This window comes from Salarias fasciatus, chromosome 5, assembly GCF_902148845.1.
Source record: "Salarias fasciatus chromosome 5, fSalaFa1.1, whole genome shotgun sequence".
Taxonomy (NCBI): domain Eukaryota; kingdom Metazoa; phylum Chordata; class Actinopteri; order Blenniiformes; family Blenniidae; genus Salarias; species Salarias fasciatus.
The window spans coordinates 26,020,286-26,044,111 of NC_043749.1; the positions used below are offsets into that span (position 1 = coordinate 26,020,286).

The 23,826-nt window shown below is 44.3% G+C and overlaps 1 protein-coding gene across 2 annotated transcripts in view; it reads left to right on the forward strand.

Moving 5' to 3' along the window:
- The window catches only part of iffo2b (intermediate filament family orphan 2b), a 35,495-nt gene extending 11,779 nt beyond the window's left edge, over positions 1 to 23,716 (forward strand). Inside the window, exons 2-8 of one of the 2 annotated variants that reach the window (XM_030092275.1) lie at positions 10,835 to 10,895; positions 12,677 to 12,772; positions 14,778 to 14,948; positions 17,109 to 17,269; positions 17,883 to 18,087; positions 18,211 to 18,309; positions 18,664 to 23,716. In XM_030092275.1, coding sequence (XP_029948135.1) covers positions 10,835 to 10,895; positions 12,677 to 12,772; positions 14,778 to 14,948; positions 17,109 to 17,269; positions 17,883 to 18,087; positions 18,211 to 18,309; positions 18,664 to 18,891 — 1,021 coding nt within the window. In that variant the 3' untranslated portion in view covers positions 18,892 to 23,716. The remainder of the gene's footprint in view (positions 1 to 10,834; positions 10,896 to 12,676; positions 12,773 to 14,777; positions 14,949 to 17,108; positions 17,270 to 17,882; positions 18,088 to 18,210; positions 18,310 to 18,663) is intronic. The other variant, XM_030092276.1, reaches the window with a different exon arrangement.
- The last annotated feature ends 110 nt before the right edge of the window (positions 23,717 to 23,826 follow it).

Consider the following 23,826-nt stretch of genomic DNA (forward strand, 5'->3'; position numbering starts at 1 on the left):
GTAATTATTTTCAGGTGCTCTCGGGTTCGTTCTGATCAATCTCTGATGCTGATTGCTCGTGAACTCATGTGTTTGTCGCATCCCTGCAGGTTTTTTTGCAGATAATCTGACAGTGTCTTCCCTCGGGCGACGGGGGAAAAAAGGTTGACTATGACAGGTCTTGAGAGTTAGACAGTACACACACACACATACACACACACCCGCAAACGATTCTACAAAGGTCAGCGGCGAGATGTGAGCGCGGTGATGCAGTGGGACCTGATGAGGCTGGAGGGTTAAACGTGTTTGAACATCCATACGACGGGAGGATCCAGCCTTGTGGGGCCAAGCCCTCTATTCACACCCAGGCTTTGATCAGGGTCAATCAGCCGCCGTACCTGCGGCCCGCAGACGGGTTTACAGTCAGGTCGGCACCACTCCAAGTCGGCCCCGGCCAACTCGGCACCGCCCCGGGATACAGTCAACTCGGCATCAAGCCAAGTCGGCATCAAGCCAAGTCGGCATCTCGCCAAGTCGGCCTCACGGGCGGGGGGGCTCTCGAGTGGCCGAGTTGGTCGGTGCGGACTTGACTGTAAGCTGCTTACCAACTCGGCCAAAAGCGTCTTTCTTTTTTTTTTTTTAATCACGATGGTGGATAATGTACCTGGGAGCTTCATGTTTGACGTCCGAGTAGCTTAGCTACAAGCGCGCAGCGCTTAGCGGCTGTCTGGTCATGTGACCGGTCCCAAGGCATTCTGGGAATCGTAGTGCAGCGATGCCGGCTGCGCCGCGACGATTTGCAGTTTTTTTCGTGCCGGCAGCGCCGCTTCTCCTCACGTAGCAGGCAGGGGACTGGAGGACAAACTGTGTGGTTATGGTGACTGACAGGTTAGAGGTGGAGAATGGACCTGGAGCTTCATGGCTGACGTCCTGTTTGAACCGAGTAGCTTAGCTACGAGCGCACAGCGCGAGCGGCTGTCTGGTCATGTGACCAGATCATGTGACCAGCATGTGATCCGCGAACGCCGCCTGATCAAACCAGTCGCCTGTGCATTATAATGTTATTGTAATGTTCTCCACCCCTGAAGTTTGGTCAGCCAGTACAATTAATTTATTTTTACCCAATCAGTGGAAACCTAGAAAGACCGAAGCTGCATGACGAACTCGATCATACTTGTTGTATTTCATCCCAACCACAACATAATACCTGTATTGCATTATGCTTATGCTGATTTGTTCATTTCTGATCAACATTGTTAGTTTATCAGTCATTATTCTTTTCTTTAACAAACATTGTCATTTGCAAAAGCATGTATTTTGTTGTAAATGTTGTTTGCCCGCCATCTAGTGTGCGTCAACAGTAATAGCAACTGGGACTGTAATATCAAACGATTACCAGTCGTACATGTTAAGCTGTTCATATGGTTTCTTGGTGTTCATAAGCTCATAAACGTAGCCCTCCGGTAAAATATTATATACATTTCATTTCACTGAAATGACTGTCGTCATGTTTACATTTAAATCACGTGTCAAACTCCAGTCCTCAGGAGCGGTGACCCTACATGTTTTAGATCTAATTGTAAATCTAACTGTACTGGCTGACCAAACTTCAGGGGTGGAGAACATTACAATAAAATTATAATGCAGGCGACTGGTTTGATCATGCAGCGTCAGCGGATCACATGCCGGTCACATGATCTGGTCACATGACCAGACAGCCGCTCGCGCTGTGCGCTCGTAGCTAAGCTACTCGGTTCAAACAGGACGTCAGCCATGAAGCTCCAGGTCCATTCTCCACCTCTAACCTGTCAGTCACCATAACCACACAGTTTGTCCTCCAGTCCCCTGCCTGCTACGTGAGGAGAAGCGGCGCTGCCGGCACGAAAAAAACTGCAAATCGTCGCGGCGCAGCCGGCATCGCTGCACTACGATTCCCAGAATGCCTTGGGACCGGTCACATGACCAGACAGCCGCTAAGCGCTGCGCGCTTGTAGCTAAGCTACTCGGACGTCAAACATGAAGCTCCCAGGTACATTATCCACCATCGTGATTAAAAAAAAAAAAAAGAAAGACGCTTTTGGCCGAGTTGGTAAGCAGCTTACAGTCAAGTCCGCACCGACCAACTCGGCCACTCGAGAGCCCCCCCGCCCGTGAGGCCGACTTGGCGAGATGCCGACTTGGCTTGATGCCGACTTGGCTTGATGCCGAGTTGACTGTATCCCGGGGCGGTGCCGAGTTGGCCGGGGCCGACTTGGAGTGGTGCCGACCTGACTGTATCCCCCGCAGACGACGGCGCCGTCATGTGTGTCTTTCTTCCTGTTCTGTCTGGACCTGCTTCTCACAGCCACACCAGTGTTGACATTCACCTGAGCCAGGATTTACAGGAGATTATCTGGAAATCACGTGACGCTTAAGAGTGCCAATGAGTCACAACGATCCCTCAATAAATGCAGATCCTGCAGAGGGTTTAACTGTTTTTCATACGTTCAAACAGACCGCTTTTGTCAGAGCTTTAATAGCATGTCAGACGTCAGGTTGCAGACAGAAAACATCCATCAAACTTTCACATTACATCTCTCAGTGTCAACACCCTCTAAGCCTCGCTGCTCATGTTATTTAAATCAAACTCAAATCACATGTCAGGCTGCAGGTTTGGAGATTAATGTTCTCACCTGACAGGGAGAATATTCACGATTACCATTTCAACTACATATCAGCTGTGGGTTCACTCTGGGAGTGAAACAGTCCAGACTGGAGTTTCCCAGAATGAGACATGTGCTGCTTATCTTTGACATTTTAGGTCGTTTCCTCCCCGATCAAGCACAGTTCCAGGGATTTTCAGGATGCCAGGAATTGTTTAATTGACCCACGTTTTACTGGGGTTATGAAAGATTGGCTGTGAAGCATACTGTAGATTGTAAAACCCATCAGAGCGTTTTGTTGAAATCTTTTGGTTCAGTGATAAAATTCCTGAGTGCTAACCTCAATAAATAAGAACCACAATTCAACATTTTGTTATTCTTCCATGTTTCTTCTCAGTCCAGCCTGACAGATCTGAGATACGGTGTAGACACACCCAAAGTCTTGCTTTGCTTCTTTCTGCGGGCCTGTAGCACGCTCATAATCCTCAACGTAACTGAAGTTAACTGAGAAACATGGAGTTTATGTCCAGGTAACTTTACATTTTCTAATAGAAATCACAGCATAATGTATGTGAGCAGGTGCTCTGATAATATGAAGTTAAATGTGTTTTAGGCAGCAGCGGCCTAGGAATTAGAGGAGCACTCCTGGGGTGTTCACAGGTTCGATCCCCGCTGCGGACAGGTCACCACTGTGGGTCCCTGAGCTAAACTCTTGACCTCCAGCAGCTCCCTGCAGCGCCACAATGTGGCTGCAAACCGTGTCCTAAATATAGGAATTTCCCCAAGCAGATTAACAAAGTATGCTTTCTTCTTCTTCCCCGTGGCTCCAGACAATTTAAATTTTTAATTGGAAAGTGGATAAAATAACCTGCTCTTTTTGTCAAAAAGGTTGGAGACTCTGTTCTGACCTCGTGACTCACTGACAGGTGATTAACCTAAACTCCAGCCACGACTAATGAAGTGTTCGGTTCCGGCTCCCGGTCGGAGCTGTTAGGACCGCTGTGATGGTCAGTGACAGTGGTCACTGCGGTCACGTAGCAACACGGCCGTTCCTCCCCCGCCTGCGTCTCGTCTGACATGTGAGGAGGATGTTTAGGAGCCGCCGTCCGGGTGGAAAATAATGTTTACAGTTCACATGATTAAACGAGCCGGGAATTAATCTGCATCGGGTGCAGGCCGGTGGCTCGGTTTCCATGGGAATGAGACGGCTGGAGAAGATGGAATACGAGACGTGCAGGGGCGTGTGCAGCTGGGGGACGGATGTGCAGTGCAGGGGGGGTGGGGGCTGCTGGGAGACATGAAACGCGCCTCGACCTTGGCGGGTTGTCCTGTCAGCAGAGACCCCCGGGCGGCCAGACGGTGGGCTCCCGAGCAGCGTTACCTGCTGCTCCGATCCATTTCACATCCCTGCTTCATTAGCACAACACACGTGTCCCGGTGGAGTCTGACGGGGGGGGGGGGAAGCTATAGATTACCAGCATCATGACGTTCAATCGATGACCCATATAGTCGCAGACGGGGGGTTGGGGGGCTGCGCCGCACTCAGGATTTCACGTCTCTGGACCACAGACGGCTTTTACCAGCAAGCTCCTCCTTGAACAGGCTCCTGTCATCGAACAGGCACTGTATGGACGCCTATAGAGCTCCGTGTGGAGGGATCACGTGACCCGGTGGATTTATCAAAGCTGTCAGCAGCCTCATCTCACACCAGCTGCCCAGCTGAATGGAAGTGTTTGTCCTACATGTAGTCGGCTGGATCGATCCCTCCTCCTGAAGCCGTGCACCACTTCCTGCTTCAGTATCGCCCGACCTCATAAGGATTCGTTGTCTCTGAACCGTTAAAACCCCTCAGTGCTGTTCGGACTGTGTTTTTCCAGCGGAATTTTAGAAACAAGACTCAATGATTGATGTTGTTTATGGATAAAAATTAACAAAAGCTTCTGGTTCTTCTGTGTGAGTGGCAATCAATATTCAAGCGTCGACGTCTCAATTAGTCATTGTGTGAGCAGTCAGTGCCGTTGTGCCCCCTCCACTTTCCTCTGCCTCAGTTCAGTCTCCATTTTGGATTTATGAACAATTCCAAAGGAAAGTTGTAATTTCCTTTTATTGATTCCTCAACTCTTATTGATCCCCTGGAGAAGTGTTCATAAATATGGTGCAAACAAAGCCTTGGTTGGTCTCCATAAGCAAAACATAAATAAAGAATCAAAGCCAGTTTAGCCCCATGATTTTTGGCTCTGTAGCTAAACCCGACTCGATCGTGCCACGATCGTGTTGCGTTATGACCTCTCCTCCAGCGAAAGAGCGACTTCTAACAGACAAATCAGAAACATATTGGTGACCTGTTCAGGAGTTAAATTGCGTTCGCCCGTAGTCACCTGGAATCAGTGTCAGTATCACTGAATTTATTAAAACTGGATGAGATATGGATGAAAATAACAGCACATGAAGAAAACACCTACTGCTTTTACTATATGACCCCGTAAAACCCTGCAGTAGCTGCGATCTTGACATTTGACACCATATTTTCCATGTCTTGGCTGGCTCGGCCTTCATCTTACATGACATGACATTTAAATATATATAGGGGGAACTGGGTTAACTATCCAATCACAGGACTGAAATATCAGGACGGAAGGTCAAGTGTGACCAGAGACAACAAATTACTCATTATCGTCGTCACAGTCTCAGCGCAGAATTGAAGCTCTATCTTTCTGGGGTCTTGCATCCTGTTTAGGGACAAACAGATTTGCTTGTTAGCCGTAAATACTGCAGGCCTAATCCTGCCCGTCATCATTCCCTCCGCCTGTGGCATTAGTCCAAGCTTAAGACACATCCTCGCCTCCAAGCTGAATGGTTTTAATCTTCATTTTGTCCCTTCGGTCCCAACAATCGCTCATGATGTGAGTGTGTTTAGGGCGTAGGTATTCACTTGGGCTACTTGATATTAGCTAAACATGTGATTCGCAATAGTTTTGTTGAGGATTGCAGTAACTATGTGACTTGCAATAAATCAACTGTCATGCGATGCTTTGGGATTTCAGCTTCTTCCACATCATAACACTCTTTCTCTTTTGGGACCCGATTTTGACCATGTAGGACAGTCTGATGACGTGCAGCAAATCAGAAGCACAGCAGTTTGTTGACTTTGTTCCTTTCTTTAATTACTTCGCTTTCGTGTTTTAAACTTTTAACCTGTTTCTTCACATGTGATGTAATGTTGAAATAATGAAATGAAATACAATCTGTTGAAACATAATCTAGTGCAGTACGACTCCCTCCGAGACTCGCAGAGCATAAACGCACAGTGCATGGAAACATAATGCAGCGCAGTTCTGTCACTGTTTGGTGATATCTGTACGCTGATGAAGCCAATCTGTCATACAGCGGCTCTGCTCTGCTTTGACACTCGTGATGGTTTAATAAGCTCTGCGTTTCTTGTAGGAACATCCATGTTCTAACACTTTCCAGCACAGCGTGTAGCTCAGGCAGGGTGTTGTCTGGCTCAGGTTTTATTTGCCATGAGCTGATACGCAGCCACGCCTCGGAGTCATCTCCAAATTAGTCCCCAAGCTCACTTCGGTATTTGCTGGCTGTTGCAGGGTTAGCACCCTGGAAAATGTTTGGAATTCACCGTCATATAAACTCTTTATCTTTTAAATAATTTTAATAGTCCCCTTCAGTTCTGCCTTGGTTGTGGTGGAAATGAATGAAGGTGCAGCAGTGGGTTATGGGGAGGGCTGTAAAAGTTTCTCAGTGAGCTTTATCATCGGAGGGTTTGAGCCTGAGAACATCGGTGCGTCACACTCTGATGTTCAGACCATGTTAAGATTGCTCTGTGTCCTCAGGCGCAGTTCTGGGAACTCACGGAGACAGCTCGCGTGCAAACTTAACTCCCAGACACACCACACAAGGCGTGGAGTGTTAGCTGGCAGCCGCCACAGGAATGCTATTGTTCAACAGACACACACACACAAAAAAATAATAACCTAGGAGAAAATGTGTGTTTGATGTGAGACGACACATTTTTGTCTTGCAGGGCTGCTCTTCAGTATTTCTCACTCACAGATCATGAACATGGAATATTTTTCTTCTTATAATTCATATAAAGATAAACATGTAAGAGTGATAATGTGTCAATTTATTCTATTAGGGTTGAATATTAGTTTCATCCATCCATGTGTTGACTTCATCTAATTCAGGATTATTGGCTGAAAACTCAGAAAAGACTCTAAATAAAGAAAACAAAATGGATTCTCAAACTTTCACTGCTAGTTATCCTGCTTTATTTGCATGTTTGACATTTATATCGTCAATCAAACAATTACATAACTGAAATCTCTAAACATTGTTATAAAAGCAACATGCAGCTAAAACAGCTAAATACCTCTAAAAAAATAAATAAAATCAAACTGCTGTAACAGCTAAAGACTGAGAAGAGCTTGAGTTGTCTAACATCATGTGAAGGAAGCCAGAGACGCAGACAGTCACACTGACACAGGAAAACCTCAAATACATGTTTCTGGACTTTGCGTCTAAATAGAAACGCCTCAAACTCAAACTGCGGGTTATTTTATCGTGAGGCAGGACTGCTAACCGCAGCAGGCCGTGCCAGGTTCTTACTTAACATGTTGGAAAGTTTTCCAGTGAATCATAAAAATGTGATTCATGGTGGTTTTTTGGAAATCAAACCGACACTGATTTTTTTTTTTTTTTTTTTTTTTTTTTTAATTCAGGGGGAAGTAACACACGTGGAGCATGAGGGCTTTTTGATTTATGTGAGGCGGATTTTCAGTAAACAGATGTCTGTGAGTGGACACAGGCTGGAACCCTCCTGCTGTCTCTGTCCTTGTAAGGAGACTCCCGGCGTGTTGGTTTGGACTCTCGTGCCAAAGGTGCAGCGACACCAGGCCAGCGAAATACCGCCACTGTGCTCCGGCGTCGTCTCTGTTTGGACGAGACATTTCTGTGCGGACGGCTGAAAACCGTCGGTGGTTTTTCCATCGGGCCTTTACAGATTGCTGATTTGTAAACGATCCAAATAATGCGGTAGCAGCCGCTGCTCCAGTGACTCCATTACCTCTGATAGACGACATAAATAGCCCTGACATATTGTTGATAGAGCGGCTTCCCCTCCGTCAGCAGGTCGATGTTATCCCGTCGGACAGTTATCGCCTGCAGCCGCGGAGAAGAGGCGTTTAGGAAGTGACGAAACGCGGCTTTGTGTTTTTGCTGCGACGCAGTTGTGAACTCCGGTGACCTGAGCCGGAGTCCTGCGGCAGGCAGGGGGGCCGGGCCGGCCGGCTGTTGTGGACACGGCGAAGCGCCACTGCCAGCATCTTTTTTAGAAAGCAAGCTTCGATCACAGCGGGCCGAGCTGGCGCGTCCTGCCCAGGAATACTTCTGTCTAATTAGACAGCCTCATTCAGAGTGTCCAGAATGAGAACAAGGCTGCGTTTTGTTGGGAGACTGAATGTGTAGTGACTCATGTTGTGACTTCTTGTGTTTGTGTTTCTCCATGGTAAGAGCTGCAGATAAGCTCGCGCTCGCCGCTTCCCCCGGTGTGACTCTGTCTCCCTCACGCTGCGTCTCATTGTCACATGGACGTCTGACACTCTGCGCTGACTTCATATCCCTCAATGAGCTTCCTGTCCATTCTGAACCTCAAACGGTCTTTTGGGAAACGTCCGTGACTCAGCATGTCCGCTCGCTCTCATCATCCCTGAGCGCAGGATGAGTGTGTGTGTGTGTGTGTGTGTGTGTGTGTGTGTGTGTGTGTGTGTGTGTGTGTGTGTGTACGGAGGCTGCCGATCTGTGTGTGAAATTCATCTCACAATGCAATTAAAGCCGGCTCCTGATTTTGCTCGTACGTAGCCGAGATGGTGCAGGAGAGCGGCACGAGGGCAGGGAAGGAAATAAGGAAGCAGGAAGCGTACAGCCCCAATGGCAGATCAGAAAGTGCGGCTCTTTATTTTTAGCCTCCTCGGTGGTGTGACTCTGCACGGTCGTGTCAGATGGTGGCTCGAGCAGAGCAGCACTCGCATATAGTGATGGACATGAGTTACTGTACAGACAGTAATGGTCCCTCGGGGCGGGGGGGGCGGTTCGAGTCCCGTGACCATGAGGCTGACATTTGTGAATTTGAGTGACATGTTGCAACTGTTGGTTGGATTGAGTTCAGCGCACACCTACATGTCGACCTCAGCATGAAATGCCGAACACTTCATGCTCGCACACGCATCCATCCCACATTTGTTTTGGTTTATGTATAAATACCCATATGACTCTGGAAGTCACAGATATTCTTAAAGCAAAAACAGTAAAACTCTTAGAGATGATAATAAATGACATATTTAATGGCATGTAATGCCATATTGCAAAGTTTTTGAAACAAACCGATTGCAGACACATTTCCAGGAGGCAGGGGTTAAGGTACTAACAACACTTTTCATTTCACCACGTTGTATTATAACAGTAAATGTGCTGAAAAGAAATGTAACAGAACCAAATGTACTTGGTATTTATTTATAAGATTTGGCATGTGCTCTTGGTTTGTTGCTTGAAGTCTTTACTTTGAATGTGAGGAAAATTGGTTTGAATCCCCGGAAAAAGATCCATCATGAAAACTCGCCTCAATAATGAGTTGCAGAAAATACACTTTTCAGTCCGAGCAGGTAAATGAAACGGTTTTTATCGTAGAGCTTCGATTCAGGGTACAGAAAAACGTTTGATTTTCACTTGCAGCATGAGAATGCTCATGTTAGTGATGAACTGACTGTTGATGTTTCTAGGTTTCAAACTGTGTTGCATTCATGGTCCAGTACAATGTAGGAATTTCTCTAAGAGCTTCTCCGAGCTACTAAAAGTTGTTTTCTTGGCTTTTCTCACCGGACTGAAGCTCCGGTCACTGGGTAGATGCCCTCAGACCACTCAAAGGATTTTTTTTTTTTTTTTGGTGGCTCACCACCACTTGAATGGGCTCTATGCAGAACTTCCCCACTTCCTGAACTTCAGGAGGCTCCTTTGCTTCCTTCCTTTCATGATAGGACGAGCTGATTAATGCAGGTGTGTCTGACCATTACTGTTGTGGTTACAGAGGTCAGGGACACCTGGATTAATCAGCTCGTCCTATCACGAAAGACAGTAAACAGGGAGCCTCCTGAAGTTCAGGAAGTGGTGAAGTTGTGCAGAGAGTCCATGTGGTTGGTGTAAGTTTAAGTTGTGAACAAAGATGAACAAAGGCACCCTTTGAGTGAGGCCCTGTCTACACATTTCAAGTGAAAATGCTGAGATTTATCTGTTTAATGCCACGATTTTTCATTAGTCATTATAGAATTCAATAACCATGATCTGCTTCAAATCCACTGTATAGATATTTACTGTTTATGCTGATTACTCAAGTAGTTTTTATAACCCTCAGCCCTTCTTATCACTCTTTAGCCTTCAATCAATTTCAAAATGTGCTACATATTCGCATGTCGCTGCCAGCATACAGCAGTGTGTAAAGAATAAGACTGATAATTTCTCATTAAATATTTAGACTGTAATTTGTTTTCGGTGTCTTCATGTTTGATCATTTACGTGGCCTTTTTGCATGAATGTAACTGAAGCTTCAGCTTGCTGAATATAGGACACCTTGAAGGACAGAGCAACGGGGCTTTTCTTTGATGCTTCTCTTAAATCAGCTTCTTTGCTCAACCGATGACAATTTATTTATAAATAATTCATACGATTTCCCCTTCAGTCAATGAATGTCTTTGCGAGCTTTAAACCGGCTGCATATCCACGTCATTTCATCTTTATTCGAGGTGTTACCGAAGGTTTTTATTTGCTTTGAACTGTTGCGAGTGAGCAAAAGATTTCCGACCGCCGAGGATTCACATGAAGCGAACCATGAAGGAATTCCACAGATGCTCCACCCAAAGCTCAAAGGCTATTCATGAGCCACGGTTGTGGTGTTTGTCAAAGGACGGACCTCTGTTTTCTTTCCCGTTTTTTTATTGAGGCTGTGAAGATCACTGCACAAAGGAGGAAAGAGACAAAAAGGTCAGAAGTGAGGAGGGGGAAAAAGGGTGCGATTCCACATTGTCAAGGACAGTTTTGTAACCAGACACGGGAGTATTAGCCCCACAAAAGTACCATTACCCGGTCTGGCGGGCCTCGGGGGGCCGGCAGCAGCAGGAACTGACCCACCTCTGTGCTCTGTGTTGCAGATGGGAGGAAGAGCTGTCCAAACGAAAGCAGCTGGAGTCCACGGTGGAAACCCTGCAGCAGGTCAGCAAATCACACGAACCGACTGTCCTCGTGCGTTTGAAACCCTGCCAGAGGCGGCTCGCTGCATGCAGACACAAATCAGATTGTAATGTAGCTGTTAACGCATGCGTTGTATGGCACGTACATAAACATGCAGCTCTGGAAGCAGGTGGAGCCTGCATGATGTGCGTCCGATTAGAAAAACCACATTACGAAGCCATCAAGAGGAGGCTGCTGGCCCAGATATAGATATGGCCATCACACATCACCAACAGTCTGATGTTATTAGATTCCTGCTCTGAGCAGGGAAATAGAAGCAGAGGCGAAAAATGATTTAACCCTTACGTCCTGTTCGGGTCAGAATTGAGCCATTTTAACATCACACAGCAGTGAAAATACAGAAAATATAATTATTCCAGCTTGAGGGACTCAAAATATGAAAAGATGTTTAATATTAGTGCTTTGAAGAGGCTGTTCTCGGTCAGTATAGACTTATATCTGTTGAGATCCATGGATGTGTCTTATATTAGAGAAAGTGATGGTTCAACTGTGCCCAAATTTCACAAACAGCTGTCATTATTTGATGTCTTCTGTAAAGCATTATTGTGTGATAACATTCATGTTCTTCATCCAGTTTAAAGCTGATCTGGATCATACTGTGAAAGCGTTAGATAAGAGCAGGATTTAAAGGTTGAATATCACACATGAAGCAACAGCGGCTCGCACGCCATGCCAGCCTCCCTTCATCTGACTGGCATCCTTCCATTTCCTCTGCCTTTTGCTCCAATCGATCGGTGACAGGGTGCCTGATCGTCTTGGACTGTGGGTCAGCATAAACCTCCTCGGATAGAGCGGCGGAGGGCCGACGCCCCCCCACCCGCCCCTCCGGGGGGGCTTTAACCTTTCAGAGCAACACAGGCAGATGTCGCTGTGTGTGGAAGAGGCGGAAGTCTGCTCTCTGATAGTAAATTCAGTGCAAACAGCCGTTTGTTGTTGGCAGCCAGACGCCTGTTGCCGTGCTGACTCAGTGCAGGAGGAGAGAAAGTGGCGCTCTGAACACAGTTCGCCTCATTTCAGCCTTCTGCCACGTTTACTCACCAACCAGCACAGCCATCAATTTAGATTCAAATGATGTGCTGTCTGAAGGCGGTTTGTTTTTGAAGTCTGCACAGAAAGATGTAATAAAGAACAACGTAATGTCCCAAAACTGGAGGAAATCACGAGTCCAGACTTTAAAAGCGGGACTTCAATGAGTGCTGTGAAGCTTTGTTTTGGTGACGTGTCGATCTTGTTTCTTCAAACTGCTGAGTAAAGAGGATTTAAGAGGTTTGTTCAACACTTTGATGGGATCTTCCAGTTTTTCTATTTTTTCCTTCCAAGAGTTTCAGAGTAAAATATTCCAAAACAACCATCAGAAAGGGAAAAATGCATCTTTTTAGGGATGAGGAACAGGTAAAAGATGCAAACTTCACACAGAAAGTCCATCAAGGCCAGACTCAAACTGGTGACGTTCTCAGTGTGATGTGCGAGTACAAACCCCAGTCGTTTTGTCACACTGCACAAAAACTACGCAATAAAAACAAGACTGTTGGAAATGACATTCGAGTAAAATTAAAAAAAGCTTAAAGATACCTGAAGATTTACAACATTGCCCATTTCATTTTATGTTGTAACATTTTTATCAGTTTATAGGCATACGTGCACAAGTCGCATTCTGCAGATGTGCATGAGAAACTCAGGTAAACTAGGTGTTGGTGTGGTTGAACTCAGTCCTCAGCGTCTGCTGTGCGCCGTCCTTGCAGAGCGCCCAGGAGTCAGCGGAGATCCGAGGCGAGCTGAGCGAGAAGGTGGACAGACTGAAGGCCGAGCTGGTGGTCTTCAAGAGCCTGATGAGCGACGTGAGTATCTCCTCTCCTCTCTGCAGTCTGACTAAACCATCCTCTCATGCAGGAAGTGCAGCCTTAGGTCTTGTACCTCAAGCTGAGCGTTCCACACGCCGCGTTCACAGCATTGTTTTCTTTAAGCACGATTGTGATAGTGGCTGCCATTCATACCAGTCTGAAAAATGAGACTTGACACACCCTCCCTCCCTTCCTTCCTTCCTTCCTTCCTTCCTTCCTTCCGTCTTTTCTCATTTGAGTTCCCAGTAAATATTTGTAATGCTTTGAATAAAAGTTTTTATTGAAAACAGCTTTAACAGCAGCTGTAGATGAGAACTTCCTGTTCTGTGCAGATTGCATTGTTCCCTGCTGCTCTGTGAGCAAACTCACAATTAAATGCTGTTTTTATTGTTTAAAATAATCTGCTTATCTTCACTGTAGCATTTGCTCATTGTAAAGTTTTCACATTGTTTCCTTTGCTTGACTTTGTCCCTGATGTGTAAATGCAGAGACGGGTAAGTGACGTAGAAGCAGAAGACCTTGTAGGAGCTGTAGATGATTCCTTGTCCCGTAGTATCCAGACAGTCTGCATGTCGTGGCTCTGGACGGGTCTTTAAATGTACAGGATCTATAATAAATATCCAATTAAAGCATTGACCGTACTCCTGTCATCGGCCTTTGTGAACAATTTCATGACAGAATTCTTCATATTATGTGATTATTTTACCTTCCAGTTTATTAAATGTTAAGTTTCTACTTAACTGAGGCCAAACAGGCTGCAGGATCTGTGGCATGCAGACTTCAATTATTACGTTTCGTTAAAGGTTCAAAGAAAAACCAAATTATGAACATTTTGCCTGCAACACTTCAGTTTATTGTATTTATGCACATCTTTTAGTGAATTAATGACAAAGTTTGTAATAGTAATGCACCACGAACAGTAGAAAACACATTTCTTGTTGATAGTTAAACTCGAGTCCAGCCTCATATGTTAAAACCTCAGACACAGAAGTGGTGGATTCAGACGCGCCACATCAAGTATTTTACCAAGTCTTTTACTTTGCTCACAGTTTTACATATACAAATAATGAAACATGGTCAAAAATTGTCACAAGCTTGAAAAAACACGGAAACCTGACCGTTGTGTGACAAAACAAGACAAAAGCAGACGAAGACTTTTCATACATGCTGGAGGGGAGAGCAGGTGAAACCAATCAGGGGCCAGACAGACGATCACAGCAGCTGAAATTCACACAAAGGCAGGAAGTCAGGGTGTGAAACAGTACAAAATAAAACAGGAAGTGCATGACAAGATGAGACAAGAGTGACTTTACCTTAACATAGAATGAACATGACCTCAAAAGATTTAACACCTAAACTAAGGCATGACGTGAAACACGAAACACTAAAGGTAAACATGCTGAAACTGAGGTTCAGTGTCAGCCTCAAAGAAACTTCTACAGATCGAGATTGGGAATTGAACCCTCAGCCTTGCAATTTGGAATAAACCTGCTCAACTATATTAATCTCAATCTAATAATAACGTTTTGGAAAACAAGCATTCAAACAGAAATCATTACTTTATGTGAAACAAAACATTCATTATGAGAGTTATATGTTCAGATATGTAATAATCAAGATGAATAAACTAGCATAGAACGATAGAATAACTTGTGATGTTTATCAGATTTGTATTAAATGTACATCGAGGAGATCACTGAGTTCCACATGTCTCATGATTGTAGAAAACAACAGCTCCTGACACACGTTTTGGGATTATCTGACATTAAAATGACTATTATTATATTAAGGATTTGTTTTCTCCAGCAATTTCCCCCACTATTTTTAGGAACATTTTTGTGTGCTTTTTAAAAACAAACATACAGATGAAATACTGTAGTTACTTCCTGAATAATTGCTTGAAATCTATTAGATGTCAAAATTAACTAGTAATTGATTTCTAGCTGTTGTGCAAACCCTAAATTCTCCTCAGAAAGCTAAAATGCTTTCCTTCTCTGTGCAGCAAATGACGGACCTGGACTCCAAGATCCAGGAGAAAGCCAGACGGGTGGACATGGACATCTGCCGGCGCATCGACATCACGGCCAAACTGTGCGACGTGGCCCAGCAGCGCAACTCAGAGGACATGTCCAAGATGTTCAACGTCAGCCCGGTCAGATCGCTGTCAGAGAAGGCGAGTGTCGCCGCAACGCACCACGCCCGCGCTGCTTCCACTGTTTGTCAGAGGAGCTGACAGTAAATGCAGCAGAAATTATGAATTCTTGTGTGAAGGGACGCAGTCAGCAGGATGAAACCAGAGCCGCCCGGCCACTGTGTTGTTTTTCCTCCCAGACTGACGGTGCACCGAGTGACCCGCCTCTGCAGGCGTGACATGCCCGTCTCTTCATAGATGCACTCGCAAACATATAAACAGAGACATGCAAAACACTCCTGCATATGCACACGCACACACACGACACATGGGGAGGTGAAGCGCCGATGTGGCGACTCTGCAACGCAAACAAGGTTATCACATTGCGCCCACATTGCTGGACGAAGCCCAAGTATAAATTCACTGTGAATCGAGCCGGCGGCTTCTTCTGTGTCACATGTTAATATAATCTTCACCTCTCTGTGGAATCTGTCAATTTACATGATTTGTGAGTCGGTACGTATTGATCTGCGGATGGATTTATGACGCAGCTCTGGAGGAGTGTGTCAGTGTTAGGTGGGCTGTATATGCAACACACACATACTGGCACGTGCACATAGACAGTGTGTTAAACCTCTCTTTCATACGTGTGCACATTATGCATTTTGTATTATTTGAATTTTATGGGTTTTTTTCTATTTATATTGTTGTTGTAAACTTCTATCCATCCATATTCTATATTGCTTTACAATATAATACAAGTTTACATGAGGAAAATACAGTAAACTGTCACACACACACACACACACACACACACACACACACACACACACACACACACACACACACACACACACACCACCAATTAATCTGGCATCAATGCACCTTTTTAATTGTGGGAGGAAACTGGAGTACCTGCAAAAAGAACTCATTCATGCACATGGAGAACATGCAAATTCCACATATAAAAAAGCTCTAAAGTCTGCAGTCAGACTGGGGATGTTCTCATTGCTCGCCACTAGACACCCAGCAAACGTGTAAAAGAAAATGCTCAGCCTAAACAAACTTGACATCAAACCAACCAGTCATTGATTTTTTTTCATTTTACTGTAAACCTTGATGTCGACAGAAGACAAACATAATTCTTCACAAGTCAGCATTTATAATTCAGAAAGGAACGAACACAAATGACACAAAGCAGGAAAACAGCAAGACGTATGTGGTGCAGTGAAGATTACACTCTCACATAAATCAATATGAGAAATTAATTTTGCATGTTCTCCCTGGGTGTTGCTGTGATTTGTCTTGAGCTGCTTCCATGTATTTGAAGTTATTCAGTGACACTAAAACTGCTTGGATGAGCTGGAGGAGAGGATGTGAACTTCTCTATTGATACAAAACTCTCATCAGCGTCTGGTCGATCTGCTACAATAAGCAGATGTTTGTGTGGTAGCAGGTTATGTCAAACTGTTTCACGTTAATATCGTCTCATGGGTCTCTTCTCTATCATCCGGTACTGTTAGAAATCTGACGTGATCCAGTACTGCAGCTCCGTCAAACAGCCACACACACACACACACCAAACTCCCTGATGAGACGCTGTGTGTTGCTGGTCATTGAGTCAGCGTTAGTGTTTCTGGATATCGCTTTTTGGAGCTGATTCAGACTCTTTCAGTGTTGCAGACTTGTTTGTGTTTACTGTGGATGCAGATAAAGTCAAGTCACTGTAGCCTCCACTGTGAAGCTCAGATTCACTCAGAATGGTGAAGTTTCAATGTACAGAAGAAAAAAAAAAGAGTTTTAACAGACTCTAGATTCAGACTGACAGCTCAGCTCAATTTGATCTCAACATGAGACCAGTATAATGTTAAAGTGACGATTTATTAAAAAAAAAAAAACAGCTCCTGTTGTTTTAGTGCAAAGAGCTACAGTAAAGAAGAGTACGTTCTCTAGCTGTTCTCACTTAATGTGCTTTTTACAAGACGTGTTGTTTAAACTGTTGCAAAAGGCATCAGTGTTCTTTTATGTCTAATAATCCGACGAAAGCGTCACCAAAAAACGGAACAGCTGCCTTGACTGCACTGATTGTCTTTTGTGTCATTTTTAAAAGGTACAAAGTCTTCTCAGGGGACACATGAGGCCCTCTGTTGGCCCGAGCCCCCTATGTTTGACACCGTGTGTGTGTGTGTGTGTGTTTTCCAGGGGCCTGCACAGGGCGCTGTGGCCTGCTGCAGGAAGAAGGAGCGTAAAGTGGCGTCTGATGAGGAGAACTCAGAGATGGATGCTGAGACGAGTCTTTCAGAGGAGGAAGTCCCCGGATCGCTCAACATCACAGACGAGATGAAACGCATGCTCAACCAGCTGTAAGTGACACCTCGCTGTCACACACACACACACACACAGACACACACACACACACACACACACACACACACACACACACACACACACACACACACACACACACACACTCACACAGGCAGACATTCACAGATGTATATGCAGTATGCACAGCACAGGCGTAAGTATGCGCACGTACACACATATGCAAATATGTTTTCACAAACAAATGCACACGCACACATACACATACAGAAATATGTGTGTAGGCAGACACCCACACACACACACACACACACACAGAGGGAGGTGGTGGCTGTTTGACTGAAGCTGCAGTTCCCACCCAGCAGCAGCAGCAGCAGCAGCACAGTGGCTTCCTGATGCTTCTGCCTCTTTGCCCCCTCTGGTGTTTGTATGAAGTATTGCAGCGAACCAACAGCAGGCTCATCTTCCGTGATCAGCACTTTTCTTATCACACAATGTGTGACTGTGGCTTTTCTGGTTTTCCATTAACTCCTTTCCTGTCATCTTTTGGTCGACTCGTCTTTGCATGCGACCTTTTCTGAGTCCGGTTTCCGTCACACTCTCCCTGCTCTTCTCTCTTCTCCCCCCACTCTGTGTCCTTGTCCCTCGCAGACATTGTTCAGATAACCCCTTTGTTGCCAGGCGCGAGACGTTCGAAATCGACGACGACTGCGACAGCCTGACGTGGGAGGAGAACGAGGAGACGCTGCTGCTGTGGGAGGACTTCACCAACTACAACGTGCCGTTCAGCATCGCCGCCGCCTCCACCTGCGCGGCCGCCTGCCCCGCCGAGGCCAACGGCGAGGCCCAGGACCCGGTGAGTGCGGTCTGCATCACGATGCTCTGGCAGGAGATGGTCTCGTTGGTTTTTTTTTTTGAGTGTGGTTGCTGCTGTGCACGGCTCATGCATGATGGATGAGGCCTGTCTGTGCTCTCTAAGGACTCCCAGGATGGAAGTCTTGGCAGCCTCATCGATGAAACAGAGTCACTATTTAAGACCAGAGAGCAGGAGTACCAGGAGACCATCGGACAGATCGAGGTACACACAGTGTGTGTGTGTGTGTGTGTGTGTGTGTGTGTGTGTGTGTGTTTGGCAGTAATGAATGCCAATGAGATATTTGTAAAAATCATGTGGTATTCATGGATAAATATCTGGCATTTTAAGCCTTATGCACATAAATTAACCTGTAAACTAATGCCATGTTTTTGTTTGAGAGCCTAAACTTGCCATTTATTCATTTCAGCTATTCCCCAAGAATGTTTTCATGTTTAGTTTTTTAGTGAAAACCCTCCCACACCTGAGCAGTTTGTAGGTTCAGAACCAGCTCATGTATCCCAGCACAGCCCTCCTGACTGGACTCCTCACATGATTCCCTCCTTCCTCCGCCCTCAGATGGAGCTGGCCACGGCGAAGAGCGACATGAACCGCCACCTGCACGAGTACATGGAGATGTGCAGCATGAAGAGAGGCCTGGACGTGCAGATGGAGACCTGCCGCAGGATGATCAAGGGCGGCAGGAACTCCCCGTCCTTCAGCTCGGTGGCCAGCAGCGACTCAGGGAACACGGACGAGATCCAGGACGAGATCTCGGACAAAGAGGTCGAAGTCCCCGTCAGCTGATGGCCGCACGGCCGGGCCCCCGGCCCGCCTCCCCTCGTCCCCCTCCGGTCACCGCAGGGTTTCATTCCCTGCCTTTAGGAGAAAAAAAAAAAAAACAAACACAAAAAAAGGTGGACCAACTTCAAGCTGGGCCTGGTTGAGCTCATGCAGTGCTGTTGGGCCCAGAACCGGTGCTTTTATACACTTCCAGTTGTTTAGAAGGTGGAGGGAGGGCGTCTCTGCTTCACAAAGAGGAGGAAAAAAAAAAAAGAGGGCGAATAAGGAAACCAAGCTGTGCTCTGTTCCTCACTGCTGCCTCGCTGGATCCTCATCCAGAGCTTCACATCATTTTCTGAAGAAAAAGAAATATTTTAAATAGGCTGAGACGTATTTTCTACCCTATTGACATCCTTTTTCTAGCGGAATCGAACACGGGACTTATTGTGCTCCTCGTTTGGAGGATGGCTCAAAATTTTTAATGTTCATTTCAGATTGAAGCGGTTGATGTTGTTGTTGTTTTCGCCCTGGTTTGCTGAATGTTGTTGTTTTGTAGCATCAGGTGATCCATTTGCAATCCAAATTAAACACCGAGTGGGATTGAGGGTCTTCTGCCGAGGAGACAAAACCCGGTGGGGATAAATGGTGTTGGAGTTCTGGTGGTTTCTGAGGGAACTCTGCAGGGTTGCCAACGTTGAGGGAGGAAAGGAGCACAGCCCTTTTCGATGCGTCGGTGCACTTACTCAAGTTCTATGCAATTCAGCTGTCCTCACTTTTGGACCGGCTCTCACCCTTCCTTGTTTCTCCTCCGACCATTAGCCTTTGAAGCAAAGCAGGTGTTTTTTATCAATTCGTTTGTCTCCGGAACAATCGTCGCGCGGGAGATTTGTTTTTAACCATGAACACGAAGACACAGACAGAAAAAAAAAAACTGGAACCGTGCCCCCGTAATGTCTTAAATTGTGGCAATAAATGTCAGGATTTGCCCGAAACTTCTGCTGCTGAGGAAACATGGTTCTCATGGTCTTGTGCAGTCTGTTTGTGCACATGAAAAACTAAACTACACACAAGGAAATGTGTGTTTTGTGGATCGTTTCTTTGTTGCGTTGATGCTTCTTGAAAGCTTGAATATTTTACTTGTTAATTCGTGAGGAACATGCATCTGTGGGATGAGCAGCTGAGCTGGGTGAGGGAGTTTCAGCCATGTTCAGCTGGATGTTTCTTTGCTGCTGGGATTGACTCGCCTTCATGTTGTTTCTGATGATCGGAAATGATCAGGGAGTCAAAGGGTCATCGATGAAGAGCAGGGGTCAGAGGTCAGGGTTAATATTTACCAGTTATTCCACTTCATTCAATTCATCTGGAGCCACTTAACATGAGGGTAAAACACAGAACGCAGAGTTCACGTAGTTTCTCTAAACACACAAAAACTGTTTCCTCAGTTTGAGTTCAATTCGAAACATTTTTTTCAGTTTTAGCTGTTTTGTGTGTGATCTGTCGCTTCTGTTCCTTTTACCTGTGGTTTAAGATGTTTTAGCATCTTTAGCCATTTTTTTCAAGCAATTTAATCTCTTTTAGCTGTTTTGAGTGTTTTTAGCTGTTTTATTTTAAGCCTTTTTCACTCTCTTCGACATTTTGACCATTTTTTTCTTTTCCCCTTTTCTTGTGGTTTTAGCTATTTTCAGTCATTTTAGCTTTCTTATCTTTTAAGTCATTTCTATCTCTTTGAGCTATTTTAAGCAATATTTATTTTAGCTGATAAAAGCTGCTTGACTCATTTAAACATTTTGTCTGTTTTCTTCTTTTCATCTTTTCCCATGTTTATCCATTTTTAACTGTTACTGTTATATTTCTAATCAGTAGTTTGTGGAAAAGATGTGAATTGTCCAGTAAACTGTCATCAACAAAGAAAAGCCGTTTATCAGAAAAATGTGGCCAAACCAAAACCAAGATACTCAGCTGTGCTGTTCATCCCACAAATGCAGGCTCCTGATCAATGTGGCACCATAATCAAAATAATCAGGCTTTAAAACAGAATAATACTCACTGCAAAGAAGCATTATTATATAAAAGAAAACAAGAAAAGAGAAGATCTACCAAACACAAAGGTTCTTCATTTTTTGTGCAGTTTAGTTACAGCTCATTTGTTGAATAAAAGCAATCAAATAAATCATCAAAACCAAAGGATGCAGCGGCCATCAATGTGATCAATGCCAATAACCTGATAACTGCATGTCAGAATTTTGAACATTTTAAATGTAATAAACTGATAATGTTTGAATAACTTGCTATTAAGATATTATACTGTTGATATTATTGAATTAGCAATAAAGAATACTTTAAAAATCAATAACTGCAGCCAGTGAAGTAACAGCATTTCACTTTTACACCTTTTGTGTAGTTTTCTTGTCAAAAAAAATAAACATATATTGCAGCACTAACAACTATAGTTTACTGTTTCATTACATTAATTTCAAATCATCACACTGTCGACTTTATTACATTTAATGTGGCAAAATGTATTTGATTATTGGCTATCATAACATTATTGGTCGCTACATTCCCTCAAATCTCTCAAGCAAAACCAAAGGACGCATCTTAAAAAGCTTCTCTTCACTTTAACATGTTTTTATTTGATTTGATTTGATTTGATTTGAGTGTGAGTTGTTTCTGATTGATTTCCTGCTGAGTCAGAACGGGCTGCGAACTCTGCTTCGTTTCTTTTCTCCTGAATCTGGGCGAGAAGCGTCTGACTGTACATAGAGGGCTGTCGGCATGTGATCGTACACCCCAGAGGCCTTTTTTCTTTTGGTGTAGGATGCTCCATTTGGCTGTGTGTCCATTGAATGAGCTCAGAAAGAAGTGATGTTTTTTAGTCACCTCTTTGTATTATAACGTATGTTCGGTTTGCTGGATCAAAGATTAAGTGCTACTTCAGTCTTGGAGTTTTACAGATGCAGAATGTTTAAAATTCAAGCCTTTTGTTGTTTCAGCATGCTTGAGGGGAGAAAAAGGAGCCATGGGTCTTTTCTTTTCTTTTTATATATAAATATATATAACATAATTAGAGTTTTCCCTGAAAAGCTGCAATGCAGACTGCGCGCTATGTTTTCAATCAGAAACACTGTCTCTCCTAATGACTATTTATGACAGACAATGGCTTTTTTCACTGTTTTTAATCATTCTGTGTTCACCAAACACTGTGCTATTGTCACCATATTTCACTTTCATTACGTTTGCAGGATTATTTGACTTGTTTCAGGTCACTTTCTTGACCACACCATAACAAAACTAATGGATTATATCAGACGAGAGCGAGGAGCGGCTTCACTCACTCAGAAAATGTACTTTTATCTTTATGTTGATATAAAACCAGCTTGACTAGTAACAAAGAGCCATTATTTTATTAGTACTGTACTATTTATGGACTGCAACATCCAGGAGGAGCAAGTCCAGCAAGAAACCCGCAGTCTTTATCTGTCCGTCACACTAACCAGCCGACCAAAGCAAGTGTCAGGATCAGGGGTGTCAAACATGAAGTCCGGGGGCCAAAAACATTTGCGTTGGTAAATCACCATCATTAGTGTTAATAACATGAAAACTGCATTGTTTTTGTAATTTCTATGTACAGTGCATTGGAAATGCAAAATTTTCCTGAAACTAAAACACAAAAATGATGAGTTTTCACATGAAACGTCATGCAAATGGGGCCTTGTTACGTATTAATGTACACGTACATACCATCTGTGACCACCAGGCGTCACTGTATGACAACAGAAAGCTGCTACAGTGCCACAAAAACTTACTATACAACCGTATTTCACAAAGAAAGTAAGCAAATCACTGTCAAAAATAAAAACCAACAAAGAAGAATTTAAAATGCCAATTCTAGAATAAACATTAGAAAATAGAAACAGAATAGTGGAAAAGGGTCAGAGGATGTGAGGGGAAAAGCAGAGAAACTGATCATGTAGTGAATAAAACAGTGAAAGACATTCAGAGCTGGAGGAACTAATTCACAGACGTTTCAAGAACAGCAGTTACCGGAATTTTGGTTGAAGGTGCACTTAATAAAAGTGGCAGTGGAACTTATTAATGGTGTATTTTTTGGCAGATGCAACTCATTTATAGTGTGATTAATAGTTTGGAAAATATGCCAATCATAGGTTTTATTTAAAAAAACAAATATTTTTCCAGCTCTTAAACTAGAAGAAAAAAATGATCCACTATCAAGCTGTCATTTTACTGGTGTTGCCAAAACCCAGATGTTTCTGTAAGTGGCCCCTGAACTGGAGCGAGCTGGACACCCCTGGTCTACAGTAACGTGACAAAGATGTAAATCAAGCTATGAACCCTACTAACTCTGGACAGATGCAGTCTCTGTGGTTTGTTTTATTTTATTTTTTTTTTCCTTTTTTACCACACGTGTTAGTTTGCGGGTGGAGAAAAACAGTTGTTTTCCCAAGTCTGTCACTTGTGCAAACTGCTGGGTGTGTGTGTGTGTGTGTGTGTGTGTGTGTGTGTGTGTGTGTGTGTGTGTGTGTGAGAGAGTGTCTGTGTGTGTGTTTTCTCTCCACTCTCCCATCACTCGCTGCAGGTTAAAGTCCACCTACATCCTTCGCAACCCCTTCTTGTTGAATGTAGCTTGACTGGAAGCATCTTCTAAAGACCTTAAGAGTCGAATTGAAGAAAAATAAAGCTGAGCAAAAACAACAAAGACATGTAGCTGTTAAAAACCCAGGGATACATGGCGTGCTGTTACTTCATGGAGAACTTGGTATGTTTTGCTTTACTTCCACAGGTTCTGAACCTGAACAACTTCCAGATGTTATGAGACCTAAATGTATGTAAAAACAGGTCCTGGTGGATGTGAATTGAATGTTTCATACTGAAAAAACGGGGGTTTTATACGAGTGTTAAAGCGGTGGGATGATACATGCTGTTCTCTCTGTGATCACT